This window comes from Camelus bactrianus, chromosome 10, assembly GCF_048773025.1.
Source record: "Camelus bactrianus isolate YW-2024 breed Bactrian camel chromosome 10, ASM4877302v1, whole genome shotgun sequence".
In the NCBI taxonomy this organism is placed as follows: Eukaryota; Metazoa; Chordata; class Mammalia; order Artiodactyla; family Camelidae; genus Camelus; species Camelus bactrianus.
The window spans coordinates 8,712,738-8,729,526 of NC_133548.1; the positions used below are offsets into that span (position 1 = coordinate 8,712,738).

General features: G+C 58.4%; 3 protein-coding genes across 9 annotated transcripts; 2 read left to right on the forward strand and 1 right to left on the reverse strand.

Moving 5' to 3' along the window:
* The first annotated feature begins 204 nt into the window (after positions 1–204).
* Positions 205–4,770, forward strand: B3GAT3 (beta-1,3-glucuronyltransferase 3). The gene is made up of 5 exons (XM_074371886.1): positions 205–419; positions 1,558–1,732; positions 3,046–3,406; positions 3,571–3,861; positions 4,265–4,770. Exons 1-5 carry the CDS (start codon positions 338–340, stop codon positions 4,361–4,363), a joined length of 1,008 nt encoding a protein of 335 aa, XP_074227987.1. The 5' UTR covers positions 205–337; the 3' UTR covers positions 4,364–4,770.
* Positions 4,771–4,914: 144 nt separating this feature from the next.
* Positions 4,915–8,234, reverse strand: ROM1 (retinal outer segment membrane protein 1). Of its 4 annotated transcripts, none has more exons than XM_010956423.3 (4): positions 8,104–8,234; positions 6,171–6,769; positions 5,550–5,796; positions 4,915–5,443 (listed from the first exon to the last, which is right to left on the reverse strand). In XM_010956423.3, the coding sequence occupies exons 2-4, from the start codon at positions 6,758–6,760 to the stop codon at positions 5,225–5,227; spliced, it is 1,056 nt and encodes a 351-aa protein (XP_010954725.1). In that variant the 5' UTR covers positions 6,761–6,769; positions 8,104–8,234; the 3' UTR covers positions 4,915–5,224. The 4 variants fall into 4 exon arrangements, with proteins under 4 accessions (XP_010954725.1, XP_010954726.1, XP_045373677.1 ...); XM_010956424.3 differs by lacking the exon at positions 8,104–8,234 and adding an exon at positions 7,076–7,201; XM_045517721.2 differs by lacking the exon at positions 8,104–8,234 and adding an exon at positions 6,948–7,086.
* EML3 (EMAP like 3) lies at positions 7,087–16,689 on the forward strand. Of its 4 annotated transcripts, none has more exons than XM_010956426.3 (22): positions 7,087–7,605; positions 8,429–8,600; positions 8,679–8,939; positions 9,034–9,144; positions 10,206–10,273; positions 10,445–10,568; positions 10,791–10,961; positions 11,154–11,223; positions 11,310–11,420; positions 11,667–11,762; positions 12,132–12,287; positions 12,456–12,597; positions 13,034–13,185; positions 13,273–13,398; positions 13,487–13,618; positions 14,073–14,140; positions 14,676–14,764; positions 14,836–14,933; positions 15,053–15,140; positions 15,646–15,744; positions 16,022–16,152; positions 16,239–16,689. In XM_010956426.3, exons 1-22 carry the CDS (start codon positions 7,584–7,586, stop codon positions 16,440–16,442), a joined length of 2,691 nt encoding a protein of 896 aa, XP_010954728.1. In that variant the 5' UTR covers positions 7,087–7,583; the 3' UTR covers positions 16,443–16,689. The 4 variants fall into 4 exon arrangements, with proteins under 4 accessions (XP_010954728.1, XP_045373674.1, XP_045373675.1 ...); XM_045517718.2 differs by having other exon boundaries at positions 7,088–7,605; positions 10,203–10,273; XM_045517719.2 differs by having other exon boundaries at positions 7,088–7,605; positions 8,682–8,939; positions 10,203–10,273.
* Positions 16,690–16,789: the final 100 nt, after the last annotated feature.

Genomic DNA, 16,789 nt, shown 5'->3' on the forward strand with positions numbered 1-16,789 from the left:
CTCAAAACCACTCCCAAGTCCCCTACCTGGCTTCTGACCGCCGGCCACGCGCGCCTGACACGCCGGATATGACATCACCCACTCCCGTGGTTCCCAGAACTAGGTGGTGGGACCGGAAATTAACCCGGAGGGAGGGGGTGTGCAAACTGACCGGAAGTGGGCCCGGACGGGCGACGCCAGCCCCCAGCTGCCGGGAGCTGGCCAAGAGGAGCGTGTGGAGGGCGGGGCACGGGGCGGGGCCGCTGCAGGGGCGGGGCTTGCAGGCTGGCGGGCGTGGGGCGGGGACCCCTAGTCCCCGCGGGACCCCGCCTGCCCAGGCGCCGGCGGCGGCGCGGCCATGAAGCTGAAGCTGAAGAACGTGTTCCTCGCCTACTTCCTGGTGTCGATCGCCGGCCTCCTCTACGCGCTGGTGCAGCTCGGTGAGCGGGGCGGGGCAGGGGTGCGGCGGGCCGGCCCGAGGTCACCCGCCGCCGTGCATCCCGCCCTGGGGATGAACCCCCGCGTAGACCCCATTCATCCGGCACGGCCCTCTCGCAGCTCTCTGCGGCCTCCGGGCGCACTCCCCTCTCTAGAACGCACCGCAGCTGCCCGCGGCACCTCGGGTGAAATCAGACTCCTTCCCAGAGCCTGCAAGGCCCCGCATGATCCTGCCTCCTTCTGCCTGTCCAACCCCTTTTCCTTCCCCTCCTGCTCGCTCTGCTCTGGCCACATTGGCTTCATGACAGTTTCTTGAAACCCCCACGCTCATTATTCTTAAGCACTTAACCTGTTCCGTCTGCCTGTAGTGCTTCTCTCCCAGGTCTTTCCCAGCTGCCTCTTTCTCATTCTTCAGGTCTCAGCCCAAATGTCACCGCCTCACAGTGGCCTTCCCTGACCACCTTAGCTAAAGTAACTCTTGTTTTTCTGGATTCTCTTCTAGTCTCTCTCCTGTTTGTTTTCTTCCTGGCCCTTACCATAGTTTCTAATGATTTTTATTAATTTGTTTCTTTGCTTAGTGTCTACCTCCTCCACTAAACTGAAACCTCCATGAGGGCAGGGACCATGTCTGTTTGGTTTCCTGCTACATCCGGGGCATGTAAGGCAGTGCCTCCCAGGAGGAGCATTCAATAAATATTTATCCAATAATGGAATCAGTGAATTTAATGAGTCTTTGGTCATATAGCCAATGGAACAGATTGAACCCTGCCTCTTATACAGGGATTTAGAGACTGGGCCACTTCATGATCCTCAGGTATTTCAGATACTGTCCTGTTTTAGGAGATCAACTTGTTCTTTACAGCTCCAGAAGGCAAAATTAAGGACCAGAGGGTAGAAGGGATGGAGGCAGATAATCAGCTCAATAGCCAAATGAAAATGGTAATGGATGAAATTATTAAAGTTGGAGGGAGGCTGCTAATTGAAACATGAAGTTCCCTACCACCAGAGTACATGTAGAAAGCCTGTTAGAGAAGTTGTAAGGAGAGTCCTGCATTAGCTAGTTGAATGAGAAGGTTATGGCCCTTTGGGATGCTGAACATGCTGTGGTTCTCTGCCCCCATCCCTGCTTCCCGGGACCAGGCCAGCCGTGCGACTGCCTCCCTCCCTTGCGGGCAGCAGCAGAGCAGCTTCGGCAGAAGGATCTGAGGATTTCCCAGCTACAAGCCGATCTCCGTCGCCCACCCCCTGCCCCTGCCCAGCCCCCTGAACCCGAGGCTCTGCCTACTATCTATGTTGTTACCCCCACCTATGCCAGGTATGGTCTCTGGTGCACCCAAGACCTGCATGGACCAAGAGGTCGTGGTTGATGATGAGTTTGGGGAGGTGCTGGGCCAGGGGATATTCCTCAAACTAGGGCATGCTGAACGACAGGCTAACTGAACCCTATCGTTACTGAAAGATTGATAGGAAAATGTTTTCCTATTAAAATAGAGAGGGATAGGGTGGTAATAGCTCAGTGGTAGAGTGGTAGAGCGTGTGCTTAACATGCATGAGATCCTGGGTTCAATCCCCAGTACCACCATTAAAATAAGTCAATAAAATAAAATAGACAAGGATGTGCTATGAACACAAAATCCCTGAGAAATTTTAAGATAGAACAATAAAGTTGCAAAGAAATCCTGCGCTTGCCAGTGAGTTCACTCTCCTTGGGATCCTTTGGTGAGAAAGTTTGAGAACCTCTGACTAAACTGAAGTAGAAAAGGGTTTGGCTCTATAGTCATACCAGGGTCTAGCAATAGTTACACCAGCTATTTACAGTGTTTACTCTCTGCCACACACTGTGCTAAGTGTGTTCCTTTTTTTTTTTTAAGATAAAATGTAGCTTTATTACTGATACAAACCACCTGGGGAACAGTGGTTTTGGATCTGTAGCCAAAAGAGCTTGCTAACACCTCCCTGTAATCAGATGGCTGACCCATCTCTAGACCCCCTGCCCCTCCTCACACTCACCACCAATGGTGGGGTGGGCAGGCCTATCTGAAAGATAAAGAAGCCTACAAGAGATTGGGCCCCACCTTCCCAGTTCTTTGTCTAAACTTGGATAACTCTTCCTCCCATGAAGAGCAATGAGTCAAGGGGCTCCTCTAATACTCCACTACCTGGAAACCCAAGCACAGGAGGCAAAGTACCTGGTCTTACTGATATTCTAAAAAGTTATGATCTTATTTAATCTTTAAAACTGTAGTGTTGTAAAGCATTATTATTCCCATTTTATAGCCAGGGAAACTGAGGCTTGGGGGAATGGCACCATTTCCCCAGGTGTCTCACCTAGTAAGTTACAAAGCTGGCATTCAAACCCAGATCTGATTTCAAAGCTTGTGCCCTTAATTTATAATCTTCCACAGTCACAGCCCTGGGGGTTGACAGAGGTGAGTGACAGATATGGATTAGAAGAACAGGGCGGGTGAGTGTCAGAGTGAAACTGACAGCATGAAAGGAAGTTTGGGTAGTGGTGAGGGAAAGGTCATGGGGGGTGCTCGGAGTGGCCCAGGAGAAGCTATATGTACCTGCTGGAGTGGGCAATTAATGCCTACCGCTTTCCCTCCTGCTGCATCTTTCCCCCTGCAGGCTGGTGCAGAAGGCGGAGCTGGTGCGGCTGTCCCAGACCCTGAGCCTGGTGCCCCGGCTGCATTGGCTGCTAGTGGAGGATGCTGAGGGCCCCACCCCATTGGTCTCAGGGCTACTTGCTGCCTCTGGCCTCCTCTTCACACACCTGGCGGTCCTCACCCCCAAGGCCCAGCGGCTTCGGGAGGGCGAGCCAGGCTGGGTTCGGCCCCGAGGTGTAGAGCAACGGAACAGGGCCCTGGATTGGCTCCGGAGTGGAGAGGGCGCTGTGGGGGGAGAGAAGGACCCACCCCCACCAGGGACCCGGGGAGTCGTGTACTTTGCTGACGATGACAACACCTACAGCCGAGAACTCTTTGAAGAGGTGAGCACTGGGATGGGGATGGGGAAACAGGCTGGGTGGGGCCAGCTTCATCTTTTTCTCCGGGTAAGGAGTGGGGAGCAGCAGGGCAGAGTGACTCAAGTGGTCTTTCCTCCCGTTCCCCTGGGCCACCTCCTGTCTGTTTCTTCTCTCCTGAATTCTGTTAGATGCGCTGGACCCGTGGAGTCTCAGTGTGGCCCGTGGGGCTGGTGGGCGGCCTACGATTCGAGGGCCCTCGAGTACAGGATGGCCGGGTGGTGGGATTCCACACAGCGTGGGAGCCCAACAGGCCCTTCCCAGTGGATATGGCAGGATTTGCTGTCGCCCTGCCCTTGCTATTGGCTAAGCCCAATGCCCGCTTTGATGCTACGGCTCCTCGGGGCCACCTGGAGAGCAGTCTCCTGAGCCACCTTGTAGATCCCAAGGACCTGGAACCACGGGCTGCTAACTGCACTCGGGTAAGGGGATGGAGGTGGGCAAAAGAAATCTGCCTCTGGGATGGATGGTGATGGGAGAAATGGAGTGAGGCCCTGGGAAGCAGGATCATGGATGGGTGTTTGAACCAGGAGAGACCCTTCAGAGCTCAGATTCAACCTTGCTCACTCTACTGAAGGGCAAGCTGGGAGCCAGAGAAGGAAAGTGGTCTCCTGCCACTGTCTCTGGGGCACCCATGTGGCACAGAGAGAGTAAGGGATTAAGTCGCATTTTAGAGGCACTAAAGCCTCCCTCCACCCTGCCCTTCAGACTTGGCAGCCAACATGGTGTGTGTAGATGGGGTTGGAGAATCTGCTCTGCACTGAGTGCACACCAGAGGCCTGGCTGTGGCTGGGCCTGGCTCTAACTGAACCTTTCCTGGGACAGGTTCTGGTGTGGCATACGCGGACAGAGAAACCCAAGATGAAGCAGGAGGAGCAGCTACAGCGGCAGGGCCGAGGCTCAGACCCAGCTGTTGAGGTGTGACGGTGGTCCTCCCCTGCCCACCACCTCATCAGGCACAGACCTGTGGGACTGGGCCCCTGGCCTGCCCAGGATGTGGTTTTCCCAGTCTCAGTCCCTCAGAGCCAGGGGTGGCTCCTCTGCCCCTTCAGCCCTAGGGCGTGGCCCAGCTGCTTCTCCCCTCCCCCAGCCTGCCAGGTGGCACTGCCCACAGGCTAGGGACAAGTAGTCCTTGTATTGAGCCAGATGGGCTCTGTCTGAGGTGGAGCAGAAGGACAGACAGACTCAGGGGGGAGGGTGGCTGAGTAACTGGGTAACTTATTGGGGCTGGGCATGCACTGGGGGGCTGGAGGAGCTGGACTGGACCCTCCCCACCTGAGCATGCAGACCCCCCCCCTTGCTACCTCCAGAATAAAAACTCTCAACCTGGAGGTTCCTGTTTTCCTTCACTTCCCACATCTGCTGCTTGCATTTGATCCTTACCAGAGTCAAAACCCCAGAGTCCTGGCTCCCCTAACAGACAGGCATCGGTTCTCTCAGGAGCCCCCACCCCCTTGAAGAGAAAGGTCAGTGGCTTCAGTCCAAAAGCTTTATTAAGTCTGTGCACCAGAAGCAGTCTCCAGTCCGTCCCATATTACTTTCTTACCACCCTGTTTTTTGGTTTTTGTTTTTTCTGTTCCCTGGTGGTTTTGCCCATGTATTAGGCCCTAGGATACCTTGTTTTCTCCCCTACCCAAGTCTGGCTCAGTGACTATCCTTAACCCTTCTAATCCCAGAGATTCCCCCCTCCCTAACCTGGAGCCTGGTAGGGAGGTGTGAGGTTTCCAGAATTGTCCATCCCTCCCCTTCCCCCCACCCCTCATCCCCACCCCAACCTCCAGGCCACTAGACCTCAGATGGACCCTCCTTGGGAGGTGCCTCTTCTAGTGGGGCCTCCTCAGGTGCTGGCCGGTGGGCCACCCCACCCTGTAGCCATACTGTTTTCAGCATGTCTTTCAGCCCACCGGGAAAGAGATAGCCCTGAGCCTCTCCCTCCCCATCCATAACTCCTCCAAGGCCCTCCAGTGCTGTCTGGAGGTACCGCAGGCCCAGGAGCACCAAAGCCTGTGGGAAAAGCAAGGGGCAAAAGGTCAGTGAGGGTCAGCAGTTCCAGGGGCCCCTGGGTCAGAGGCCTCCTGAGGAGGAGGCCTCAGACACTTTGCTGACTCACCTGCAGCAGGAAGGTAACAGCCAGCAGGTTGCCCAGTGTGCTTGCCAGCCCCTGCAGGTACCCCAGGAGCACCCCATGGCATCCTTGGGCCCAGAGGTTTAGGTTGGGTTGTCGGGGATCATAGAGAGGGTGGGCGTGGGGGTCTGAGAGCTGGCTTTGCAGGCAAGGCCTGGGTGAGTGGGGGTTGCAGCAGGAGAAAGGGACCCCATCAATCAGATATAGGCCTTCCACATTGCTCTGGATCCGGCTGCAAAGGGAGAGGTGGGCGGGTTAGGATGTCTGGAGAGAGACGCCTTGGGGAAGAGCTGCAGGGCACAGGAGTTCAAAAGGGAAAAATAAGGAGACATTTACTGACTGCTTTAGTATATACTAGGCTTGCATAATTCACTTATCTTCACAACTCTGGAAGATCGGTTCTATTATCATCTCCAACCTACAGATGAGGAAATGGGCCCAGAGCAGTTTAGTAACACACCTTGGGTCACACAGCTAATACATGGCTGAGTGGTACCCCATTCTCTCAATCACTTGACTCTATTGCCCATCCGGGTGAGGTGGGGTTTTGAGGGAGAAGGAGGAGAAGGAGGAGGAGGAAGAAGAGGGGAGAAGCAAATCACTCACTCAACCACGTCTTGGTCATTGGGGTCCAGGTAACGGCTGCTGACCCACTGGATCCCAAACCAATCCTTGTATCCATGGCGCCCGCAGCACTGGTGCTTTATCTGCAGCTCATCCAACAGCCGTTTGGCTTGACAGCGTCCGGGCACCTCTGTGTCCTTGTAGTGGGCCAAGGCAGTACCCAGGCCCTCCTCCAGTCCTGTGTCCAGAGTTCCAGGTAAAACCAGGGCTAGCCCTAGGGCAAGGACCAGGAGACCCCCGCCACCAGCTGTGCCAGACACCAGCAGCGGGCCCAGGACCCCACGCCAGGGAGGGTACTGAGCTGCATCTAGACTGGCCCTGCTGGCTCCTGAACCCACCAGTCCTGTGCCCAGAGCCACTGCACTGGCTGCCAGGGCAACCTGGGGCAGGGTAGCGAACGGGCAGGAGGGAGCCAAGAATGTGCCAAGGTGCCGCAGCTGGACCAGGAGGTGCCCGCTACAGAAGAGGGTGAGGCCACCGACCAGTGCCAGCAGCCAGGAGAGGAGCCAGAGCCCCTGTGCCAGACGGATGCGGGGCTGGAGGGGCAGCACCACGGGCAGCACCGGCGCCATCTCCCATCTCTGCCCAAGGGAGAGAAGAGCTGTCAGGGACAGGGGTTGGCCGAGGCAGGATGCTGCGTCAGCCCAGCCCGGCTTGAGCTGGGCTAATGCCACCCTGACCCCAATACCCTGGGCATCCTCCCGCCCCCAGCCTTAATAACCCGACGTCCTGTCCCCTACCAGTCGCAATTCGGGATACCTTGGCTTTGCCCCTTAGGAAAAGCCCCGCCCCCGGGCGAAGGGCCTATTTCGTGACCCCGCCCCTGCCCCCTCGCGGAAGTGGGGAGGGGCTGGCGGGTTGTGCCCAGAAAGACTGGGGGCGGAGACCTTAGGGCCTGCGCTCCTTCCCAGGTCCCCAGGGAGTCCGAGGGTCAGGATCCCGGAAGGGCCCAGAGGGCGGAGGCCAGAGTGGGCCAGGGGGTCAGAGGGTTGGCCCCGCCCCCGTACTGAGCCGCGAGACCCGGACAGGGAGGGGTTACCAGGCGGCCCGGCCCCCCCTCGTCCCGCCCCCCCTCCCGCGCTTCCTGGCGGCTCCGCGTCCGGCGCCTGTTTGTGCTGCGGCGCTGGGGCCCGGGACGGCCCCGCCACCCCACCCCCGGGAGCCGAGAACGGTCCCGGGAGAGTCCAAGGCCCCGGCGGGCCCTGGAGCCTGGGGCCCCCGCCCCACAGCGCCCCCTCCAGGCCCTTTCCCCGCGCCCGACAGCGCCCCCGGGGGGTGGCACGGCACCCCTGCGCGCGCGCCCCGGGGTGCTTCCCCTTCCCCTCTCCCTGGCCATGGCCCCCGCGGCTTAGACGCCTCCTCCGCCGCCGCCGCTCGGAGCAAGCCGGGGGCCGGATGGACGGGGCCGGGGGGCCCGGTGAGTACGGGGCAGGGCGGGCGGCGTGCCCCTTCCCGGAGCGCCGGCCGGTCGGGCGCTGCCATTGCCCGACGGTTGTCTGGAGCGTCCCCGCGTGCTCCTCGGGCCCGGGGGCTCTGAGCATCCTCCACTGTTCCTCCGGTCGCTCTCCCTAGTTACTTGGGTCCTCCTGCTATCATTTCGAACTTGCCCGACGTCATCCTACCCCCTATGTTACTCTGGGCCCCTCGAAGTTGCTCTGCCTCCAGTGTTACTCTGGGCCTCTTTTCCTGGTATTTTGGGTCTTTTTACTTCTGACCCCCACTGTTACCCTGGGACCTTCACTATGATTCTGCTCTCCACTGATACCCTCTCCTGTCACTCTCGATCTCTTCTCCTCTGAGTCCTCAGGGTGACTGTACTCTTGTGGCCCCCTTCTCTCCTGGTGCCCCTTCTCAGTTTCTCTGCCTTCCCTGGAGACCTGAGCTTGTCTCTGGGCTGGGCCCTGTCATCCCTCACCAGTACTGCAACTCCGTCTGTGGTTCCCACGTTCCTCGGCAGTACTCCATATTTTCCCCTTGGTACTCCATGGTACTCCCTGTCTTTGCGGAGGCTGGGACGGCAGCAGGGAGGGAGCTCTGCCAGGTTCCTCGCCTGCCCTGCCAGAAGGAGGCCCTTGATCCTCCACCACCGGTCTCCTCCCCTCTGGGAGAGCTTCCAAGCCTGGGGCTGCTTGAAGGAGGCAGTCCTACTGGACAGATGAAAAGTTGAGGGAAATCAGAATCCCCTCAACCCTTTCCCCAGGTAGTGGGTACATTCTGAGTGCTTCTTGCCCCCTTGCCAGGTGAGGGTCCTGCTCAGGAGGCCCTGCAATCCTTGAGCCGACGCCTTCAGGTGCAGGAGAAGGAGATGGAGCTGGTAAAGGCAGCCTTGGCCGAAGCCCTTCGCCTGCTGCGGCTGCAGGTGCCCCCCACCTCCCTGCAGGACCTTGGTACACCAACCCCTACTAGGGACAGGTATGCATGTTGTCACACCCCCTTCCTACTCCTTGTCAGGGCCTCTTGGGGCATCAGATTGATGCACTGTCTCCCCAGCAGCCCTGCAGCCCCCCCAGGACTGCCACCAACATGCAGCCCCTCCCTGGTGAGCCGAGGCACCCAGACGGAGACAGAGGTGGAGATGGAGCCATCCCTTGGACCCCCCGGCCTGAGCAATGGGCCCCCAGCCCCTCGGGGGGGCAGTGAAGAGCCTAGTGGGACCCAGTCTGAAGGAGGGGGCAGCAGCAGCAGTGGCACTGGCTCCCCCGGCCCCCCGGGGATCCTCAGGCTGGTGCAGCCCCCACAGCGCACTGACACGTAAGCGTCCTGTGGCAGAGACTGGAAGGGGAGGGAGGATTGAGGAGCACGTTTAAAGGGAATGACTTTCACCTGCTCACTGTACTCCTAACAGGCCACGGAGAAATTCTTCCTCCTCATCCCCCTCAGAGCGGCCTCGACAGAAACTCTCCCGGAAGGCAGCTTCCTCGGCCAACCTGTTATTGCGGTCAGGGAGCACAGAGAGGTGGGCGAGGCTCCCCCACCAACTCGCCCCGCCGCCCCAGGCTCAGGCTCTTGACTTTCCGCATCCCTCACTTCACTTCCCTGGGTGGGGTGGGGGGACCTCATTGCCCAACAGAAAGAAAGGAACAAGCACTCCTGGGGCGCCTGTTTTGTACCCGGCACTGTGCTAAACCCTCGACCTCCTCCATCTCATTCAGTCCCCGTGACATCCTTGGGGGGTAGGTGGTCTCATGCTGTTCATTGTCCAGGTGAGGAAGCAGGCTCAGAGAGGGTAAGTCACTTGCCTGGGGTCACACAGCTAGAGTCAGGATTCCCACCCTACTCTTCCTGACTCCAATCCCCCTGCCCTTTTCCACCATATCAGCATACCTTACAAGATTCCAGGAAACTTTTCCAGAAGCTCCCATGATTTTTCTGGATGACTGACCTCAGAGTTTCAGCCCTCTTCTCTCACCCCAATCTACCAGAGTTGACTTCTAGAGAGCAAGGGGGAATCCTAGTGGCCCAGACCAGTTGTCTCTTAGTGTGTACAGGCCCCAGGACACCTGAATGTTCCTTCTTGCCCTATTCTCGGCCTCTCCTTTGTTCTCTGAAGAGAGATTGTCACCTTATTACCATCTAGTGACAGTCATCTCTGGAATTCACTTGTCACCTTCCTCTTGAGAGACAAGGACTTTCTTGCTTCCCTCTCAGATTTCTGAAAGGCAGGGCTGATGTGTGTTCTGAATTCACTTAGGTCCCATTTTACAGATGGGGAAATGGAAAGGTTGCTAGCCAGAGTCCTGGTAGTCTAGAGGAAAGCGTCACTCCACACTGCCTCTTACAGGCTTTTGTACTGTGCACGCAGCTCCTTAGGCCTCACTCAGTCTTCTTATCTCTTAAATGGAGCTCAAAGTCCCCATCTACTTTCGAGCCCTGATTGCTCACGATGCAAACTGAAAGCCTGCAGGGGTGACTGTGATCTCTAGAGTAGTCTCCTTCCCTGTGTCCTGCCCCTCCCCCCTCCCCGCTTACGTCTTGGGACCTGACCTCGGTCCCCGTGCTTTTCTCTCTTCCCAGCAGCCGCGGGGGAAAAGACCCCCTCTCCAGCCCTGGGGGTCCTGGATCTCGGAGGAGCAATTACAATTTAGGTATGTTACAGAGGGAGCTGGGAGAACTTGGACGATGGGGTTAGGATTTGGGCTACAGTCCCAGGAGCTATTTGGGGGGACTCATGAGGTGTGGTGGGTCGAGTTCTGCTCTGGCTTCCCTGGAAGGGAAGCTCCAGGGTGGTGGTTGACACCCCCTCCTTTTCTCTGTAGAAGGCATCTCAGTGAAGATGTTCCTTCGTGGTCGCCCCATTACCATGTACATCCCGTCTGGCATCCGCAGCCTTGAGGAGCTGCCCAGCGGCCCACCCCCGGAGACCCTCAGCCTTGACTGGGTGTATCCTGCCCCCTCCAGTCCCATGGGAACCACCTTTCCCGTCTTGGGACCTCCCTCCCCCACTTCTTTATGGTTTTCTCCTGGGTCTGCAAGGAGACGGAGCCCCTGAATCCTTCTCTAACCTCCTAGGACATTGGTGCTGCCAGCCAGAGGCTCTGTCCTCCCTTTTTCCTCATCCTGCCCTTGATCTGACCCTTTCCTTGACCACGAGCCCCACTCCAGTTATGGGTACAGGGGTCGTGACTCCCGCTCTAATCTGTTTGTGCTGCGCTCTGGGGAGGTGGTCTACTTTATCGCCTGTGTGGTGGTGCTATACCGGCCTGGGGGAGGCCCAGGGGGTCCTGGAGGTGGCGGCCAGAGACATTACCGGGGGCACACGGACTGCGTTCGATGGTGAGGGTCCTGGGGCTTGGGAGCCGGCAGCTCAAGGCATGGGGATGGTGGGCCTGACAGGGAGAGGGTCCGGAGGGGTGTGGAGGAGCAGGAGAGGAGAGTGGCCTTGCTGCTCTGCAAGCGTAGAGAAGGTGTTCCGGGTGGTCTTGAGTGACTGACCCCCTTCCCTAGAGTGTCTCCTCCCCTACTTAGCCTGGCTGTTCACCCTGATGGTGTGCGTGTAGCCTCAGGACAGACAGCTGGAGTGGATAAGGATGGAAAGGTAAGGCCCCAGGCAAACACCAGGAAGACAGGACAACTTCCCAGCCCAGCTTTCCCTCACACCCCTGACCCCTTCTCCTCCACCAGCCCCTGCAGCCTGTGGTTCACGTTTGGGACTCAGAGACGCTGCTGAAGCTGCAAGAGATCGGACTGGGGGCCTTCGAACGGGGTGTAGGGGCCCTGGCCTTCTCAGTTGCGGTGAGCTGGCCCCAGAGCCTTGAGGCCCCCATCTTCCTTGTCTGGGAACCCCCTTGTTGCCCTTCACCAGGAAGCCTCAGAGGTTCTGGTCCTCCTGAGCCCTGCCTGGCCGGTTCTCCTAAGAGACATGTGGCCACCTCTCCTCCCTCAGTCTGGCCTGTCATGGCGCCCCTTGCCTGATTCAGACCGTGAACCCTGTGGCCTCCAGCCCCAACTCAGTCCCTCTGATGTGTCCTCTCTCCTCAGGATCAGGGTGCTTTCCTCTGTGTGGTGGATGATTCCAATGAGCACATGCTGTCAGTGTGGGACTGCAGCCGGGGCACGAAGCTGGCTGAGATCAAGGTGAGGCTACCTGGTGGCCTGGAGGGCACTGAGGATGGGGAGCTGGGAGTAGAGTGTGCTGAGAGCTCCTGGTTCCCCGTAAGGACTTCCTTTCTGGCTGAGTCCCCCAGAGCAAGCCTCCTGGCCTCTCTGAGGCTGTGAAGTGGGGATGGCAGAAGTTCTGACTTTGGGAGAGAAAGCATGTCAGGCACGAGTGATTAATCATGAGTGACTGGGAGTGGCGCTTCTAGGGGACTGGGGCCTTGGAAAGTGTTGTCTTGGGGTTTCTGGACTTCCGCCAACCATTTGTCAGGATGCCAGTTGAAGAGAGGCAGGTAGAATGAAGGTGTGCAGGGCTCAGGGTGGCTGAATCTAGTATCCTCCTTTTAGAGCACGAATGACTCCGTCCTGGCCGTTGGCTTCAGCCCTCGGGACAGCAGCTGCATCGTCACCAGCGGGAAGTCCCACGTCCACTTCTGGACCTGGAGTGGCGGAGCAGGGCTTCCTGGGAGTGGGACCCTCACCAGGAAGCAGGGTGTCTTTGGGGTGAGGCATGGATGGGTGCAGGGTGGTGCGCGTGGGCAGAGTGCACATGGAAGTATTGGTCTGAGGACCACAGACCCTAATGCGACCCAACTCCCAACTAAAAGTCCCTGGACTTTTAGTCTTCACCCTACCCTTTGACTTCTGCTCTCTGCTCACCTCGCCCCCTAGAAATACAAGAAACCCAAGTTTATTCCCTGCTTTGTGTTCCTCCTGGATGGAGATATTCTCACTGGGGACTCTGAGGGGAACATTCTCACCTGGGGGCGGAGCCTCTCAGATTCCAGGACCCCAGGCCGGGGCGGGGCCAAAGGTATGTGGCTGGGTATGGCATCTGGGAAGGCTAGTTCTCCAGAGGGTCTGTGGAAACAGAGGAGAGGATTTCCCATCTTTTTACCTTGAGAGATGATAGTGCTCTATTGGAGGGTGGGGTCCTCTGGGGGTCCAGTCTAGAAGGGTAGGGGGTAGCTCAGCAAAGGGAAAGGGCAAGGGCTTTGGAGTCTGCCAGATCCTGGGTTCAAATCCCAGTGTTGCCTCTAGTTGTCTGGCCTTTAGGAAGTTATCTCACATCTTTAAGTCTTGGTTGTCCAGTCTGTAAACTGGAAAGAAAAAGAGCTGAGAGTCAGAGACAGAATTAAGTGGGCACTCAACAGCTGGGGGTTATGACTCTATTATGACAGCCTAGGCTGTTCCTGTTCCCTACTTCCCTGCATCCCAAAAGCATGACCCACCCAAGGCTTTGCCAACAGAGACCTACGGGATTGTGGCCCAGGCCCATGCTCACGAAGGTTCCATCTTCGCCCTGTGTCTCCGGCGGGACGGGACTGTGCTGAGTGGTGGTGGGCGGGACCGCCGGCTGGTCCAGTGGGGGCCAGGGCTGGTGGCCCTCCAGGAGGCTGAGGTGAGGGCTGGGTGGGGCCCAAGGGAAGGAGGGGGAACGGAAGAGGAATGGTCCCTGGGCCCCTGACTTTCTGCCACCACTCCTCAGATTCCCGAACACTTTGGGGCCGTGCGGGCCATCGCAGAGGGACCTGGCTCTGAGCTGCTGGTGGGAACCACGAAGAATGCATTGCTGAGGGGAGATCTGGCCCAGGGCTTCTCCCCTGTAATCCAGGTTGGAGGGAGAGGCAAGGGCTGCGGGGGAACAGGAGGGGAAGGGAGGTTGGGGAGGGGCAGAGGTGACAGTCCATGCTCTGCTGCAGGGTCACACGGATGAGCTCTGGGGGCTCTGCACACATCCCTTCCAGAACCGTTTCCTCACCTGTGGCCATGACCGGCAGCTCTGCCTATGGGATGGGGAGGGCCATGCACTGGCCTGGAGCATTGACCTCAAGGTAGAGCTCTGTGTCCCTGGACCCTCAACGTCACATCCACTGTGACTCCTGTGGCCGCCACTCCTTCCCCAACATCCCCTTCCCTTCTGCTCCCAGAGGCAGCCAGTTTGTACTGGCGTGGCTGCACTGGCTGCTGAAATACTCATTCTTCTGTACAGTGATGCCTCCAGTGCCCCCTGAGCACTGCCCTCCCCACAACCCTCAGACCTCCCCTGGATCCAGCAACTAATGGTTGATCTCTGGCACAGCTGGAGGTGTCAGTTCTGGTTGTTAAGTATTTTGAGTAGCACCTCTGTGTAGGCTCCAGTGACACCCTACCTCCATCCCAGGTCTTCTGTCTCTCTCCTCCTTGGGAGGAGGAGGCTCTGCCGTTGTTACCAAGATGACAAGGTATCCATATTGGTTCTCTCACTAGAAAGGCATCTTCTTGAATTCACCTTCTCCCCCCTCCCAGGAGACTGGTCTCTGTGCTGACTTCCACCCCAGTGGGGCAGTTGTGGCCGTAGGACTGAACACGGGGAGGTGAGAGGGAGCCAGGACTCCTGGGAGGGGAAAGCAGAAGGTATGGGAAGGGATTCTGGTGATGGTGGGGGCGGGTGGAGGAGTGTGATCGCTGCCTGCTCAGGAGCCCCACCTGCACCTTCCACTTCTCAGTGCTTTCCCTGCAGCTCGGGTCTCCCCTGCTCTCCTGTGGCAACTGTCATCACACCCTCCCCCATCCACTCTCCCTTCCAAGCCTGGGAGTGGAGGAGGAGGCAGTTTGGGAGAGAAACACAATGGGGATGGGAGGAGCAAAGGGGAGACTAACACAGGGAAGTGACAAGCTCACAGGCTCCACAAGGCCCTTGTAGTTGGGTCCCTCTACTCCTTTTCAGACAGCGTCAGGAGCCCTCAGCTTTTATCTGCTCTTAGCCCCTTCCCATTTCCTGGCAGAATGCAATGGCAACCTCTCTGTCTACGTGATAGCCTTTCTGTGGGTGTCTCTGCATTGCCAGCCCCCACCCTGCTCAGGACAGGTGTCCTTACACCTGCTTTCCACCACCCACCCCCCTTCCAGGTGGCTGGTTTTGGACACAGAGACCAGAGAGATCGTGTCCGACATCACTGATGGCAATGAGCAGCTCTCAGTGGTCCGATACAGCCCAGGTGGGAGCCACCCCTACCCTGGACCTAGCCTTGTCCCTGGCCCTTCCCTCTCTGAGTGACTGTCTTTGTAGATGGGTTGTACCTGGCCATCGGTTCCCATGACAACATGATCTACATCTATAGTGTTTCCAGTGATGGTGCCAAGTCCAGCCGCTTTGGCCGCTGTGTGGTGAGGAAGCTGGGGTGGAGGGTGGGGCATTGCCATAGCAGGTAAACTAATGCACTTTAGGAGGGTCAGGGGATGGGAAATGGTGGCTACATTTTTAGTCTCTTGACCCTTGCTCCCAGGGTCACTCCAGCTTCATCACGCACCTTGACTGGTCCAAGGATGGGAACTTCATCATGTCCAATTCTGGGGACTATGAGATCCTTTATTGTGAGTGACAGTAGGAGAGGGGAGAGGGTAACTGGGGTGGGTTTTATTTGTGTGTGTGTGTTCCCTGGTTAGGAGGGGTGAAGGAGAAGATGTGGGGGAGCTTCAGGGGGAGGTGCTGTCAGAGAGGGAGGTAGAGATGAGTTGAAGTGGAGTCAGAATTCTACACAGGAGAAATTTTGTCATTTGGACAAAAAAACCCACACAGTTTTACACTATGTCTTGTTCCCACAAGGCCTTGGGGGAGTTGAAAAATGCACTGAGAAGATTGTTTTGGAAAAGTTTCTCAGGACAGGTGTGGAGGGACTGGCTAATCTAGGAAGGAGGCACTGATGAGAAACTGTTAGGAGAACTTCTGCTGAGTACATGGGGCTAGGTTTTTCCCTGGGCTGAGGACTACCATGGTGATGAGATCACATGCTACTGTCTCAAGCCAGTTCTTCCAACTTGGCATCTTCCCGACTGAGGGCAGGGTGAGAGCTGAGCTGGGTGGGCTCCCTCTCCCCAGGGGACGTGGCTGGAGGCTGTAAGCTGCTGAGGAATCGCTATGAGAGCCGAGACCGGGAGTGGGCCACGTACACCTGCGTGCTAGGCTTCCACGTCTACGGTGAGCAGGGCCTCGGAACCCTGCGGGAGCCGTTGGGAGGGGCAAGGTGCAGCCCGCCTCGGGCTCGGAATGCTGGGCATGTGTTAGTGGGGTGGGCGTCAAGAAACCGGCAGGTCCAGCCCAGGAGGCCCTTCAGGCCGGCCTTGGGGACTGGGAAAGATTGCCTGGAACGCAGCGGGTGGGTGGCTGGGCTGCCTGAGCGCCGGAAGTGGTGCAGCTCTGGGCGGTGGGTGGCGGGAAGTGGGGGAGGCCGAGCTGAGGCCAGCCGCTGTGGTAGGTGTGTGGCCGGATGGCTCGGATGGAACGGACATCAACTCCCTGTGCCGCTCTCACAACGAGCGCGTGGTGGCTGTGGCCGACGACTTCTGCAAAGTGCACCTCTTCCAGTACCCGTGCGCGCGCGCCAAGGTGAGGCCTCCCGGGGCCTCCGGGGTCAGGTGGTGGGGCCTGGGGTCTCCCGCAGTTGCTGCAGCTCGACCTTCCCTCCTGCCCAGGCGCCGAGCCTCGTGTACGGTGGTCACGGCAGCCACGTGACCAGCGTCCGGTTCACGCACGACGATTCGCACCTCGTCTCGCTGGGCGGCAAGGACGCCAGCATCTTCCAGTGGCGAGTGCTGGGTGCTGGGGGCGCGGGGCCGGCGCCCGCCACGCCTTCTCGAACCCCCTCCCTGTCCCCCGCCTCCTCTCTCGACGTCTGACCGCTGCCGAACGGGACCCGACGGGACCCACCGGCCTTGCAGCGTGGCGCCGCCCCACCCAAATCCCCCAGGACCGGGGCCGACTCTGTCCTCGACTTCGAGACATTCCCGAAAATGCATTTCCCTGGAGGGGGCGAACGGCACCCCTGCACACACTGTATAGACCCGGTGGCTGAGCCGGGCAGCCCCAGCCTGGGCCCTGACTCCCGCTGCCTGCTGAGGGGCAATAAACCAAAAGCAAAGTCTCCTCCCGGTCCTTTTGTGGGGCGCGCGGCTGGGCGCCTCGGGGCTCTGTACGGGTGGGGATGAAGGAAAAGGGGAAAGCGGAAAGGGTGAGGGAGCGTAGA

What these genes read in the sequence shown, in the direction of transcription:
- B3GAT3 (XM_074371886.1), top strand. Translation starts at nt 338, where the DNA reads ATGAAGCTGAAGCTGAAGAACGTGTTCCTCGCCTACTTCCTGGTGTCG. An exon ending in GCCGAGAACTCTTTGAAGAG is followed by an intron (nt 3,407 to 3,570) that starts GTGAGCACTGGG and finishes GAATTCTGTTAG; the next exon opens with ATGCGCTGGACCCGTGGAGT. An exon ending in GGGCTGCTAACTGCACTCGG is followed by an intron (nt 3,862 to 4,264) that starts GTAAGGGGATGG and finishes TTCCTGGGACAG; the next exon opens with GTTCTGGTGTGGCATACGCG.
- EML3 (XM_045517718.2), top strand. Translation starts at nt 7,584, where the DNA reads ATGGACGGGGCCGGGGGGCCCG. An exon ending in CCCTGGCCTTCTCAGTTGCG is followed by an intron (nt 11,421 to 11,666) that starts GTGAGCTGGCCC and finishes CTCTCTCCTCAG; the next exon opens with GATCAGGGTGCTTTCCTCTG. An exon ending in GCTAGGCTTCCACGTCTACG is followed by an intron (nt 15,745 to 16,021) that starts GTGAGCAGGGCC and finishes CCGCTGTGGTAG; the next exon opens with GTGTGTGGCCGGATGGCTCG.
- ROM1 (XM_010956423.3), bottom strand. Translation starts at nt 6,760, where the DNA reads ATGGCGCCGGTGCTGCCCGTGGTGCTGCCCCTCCAGCCCCGCATCCGT. An exon ending in AATGACCAAGACGTGGTTGA is followed by an intron (nt 5,797 to 6,170) that starts GTGAGTGATTTG and finishes CTCCCTTTGCAG; the next exon opens with CCGGATCCAGAGCAATGTGG. An exon ending in CTGTTACCTTCCTGCTGCAG is followed by an intron (nt 5,444 to 5,549) that starts GTGAGTCAGCAA and finishes CTTTTCCCACAG; the next exon opens with GCTTTGGTGCTCCTGGGCCT.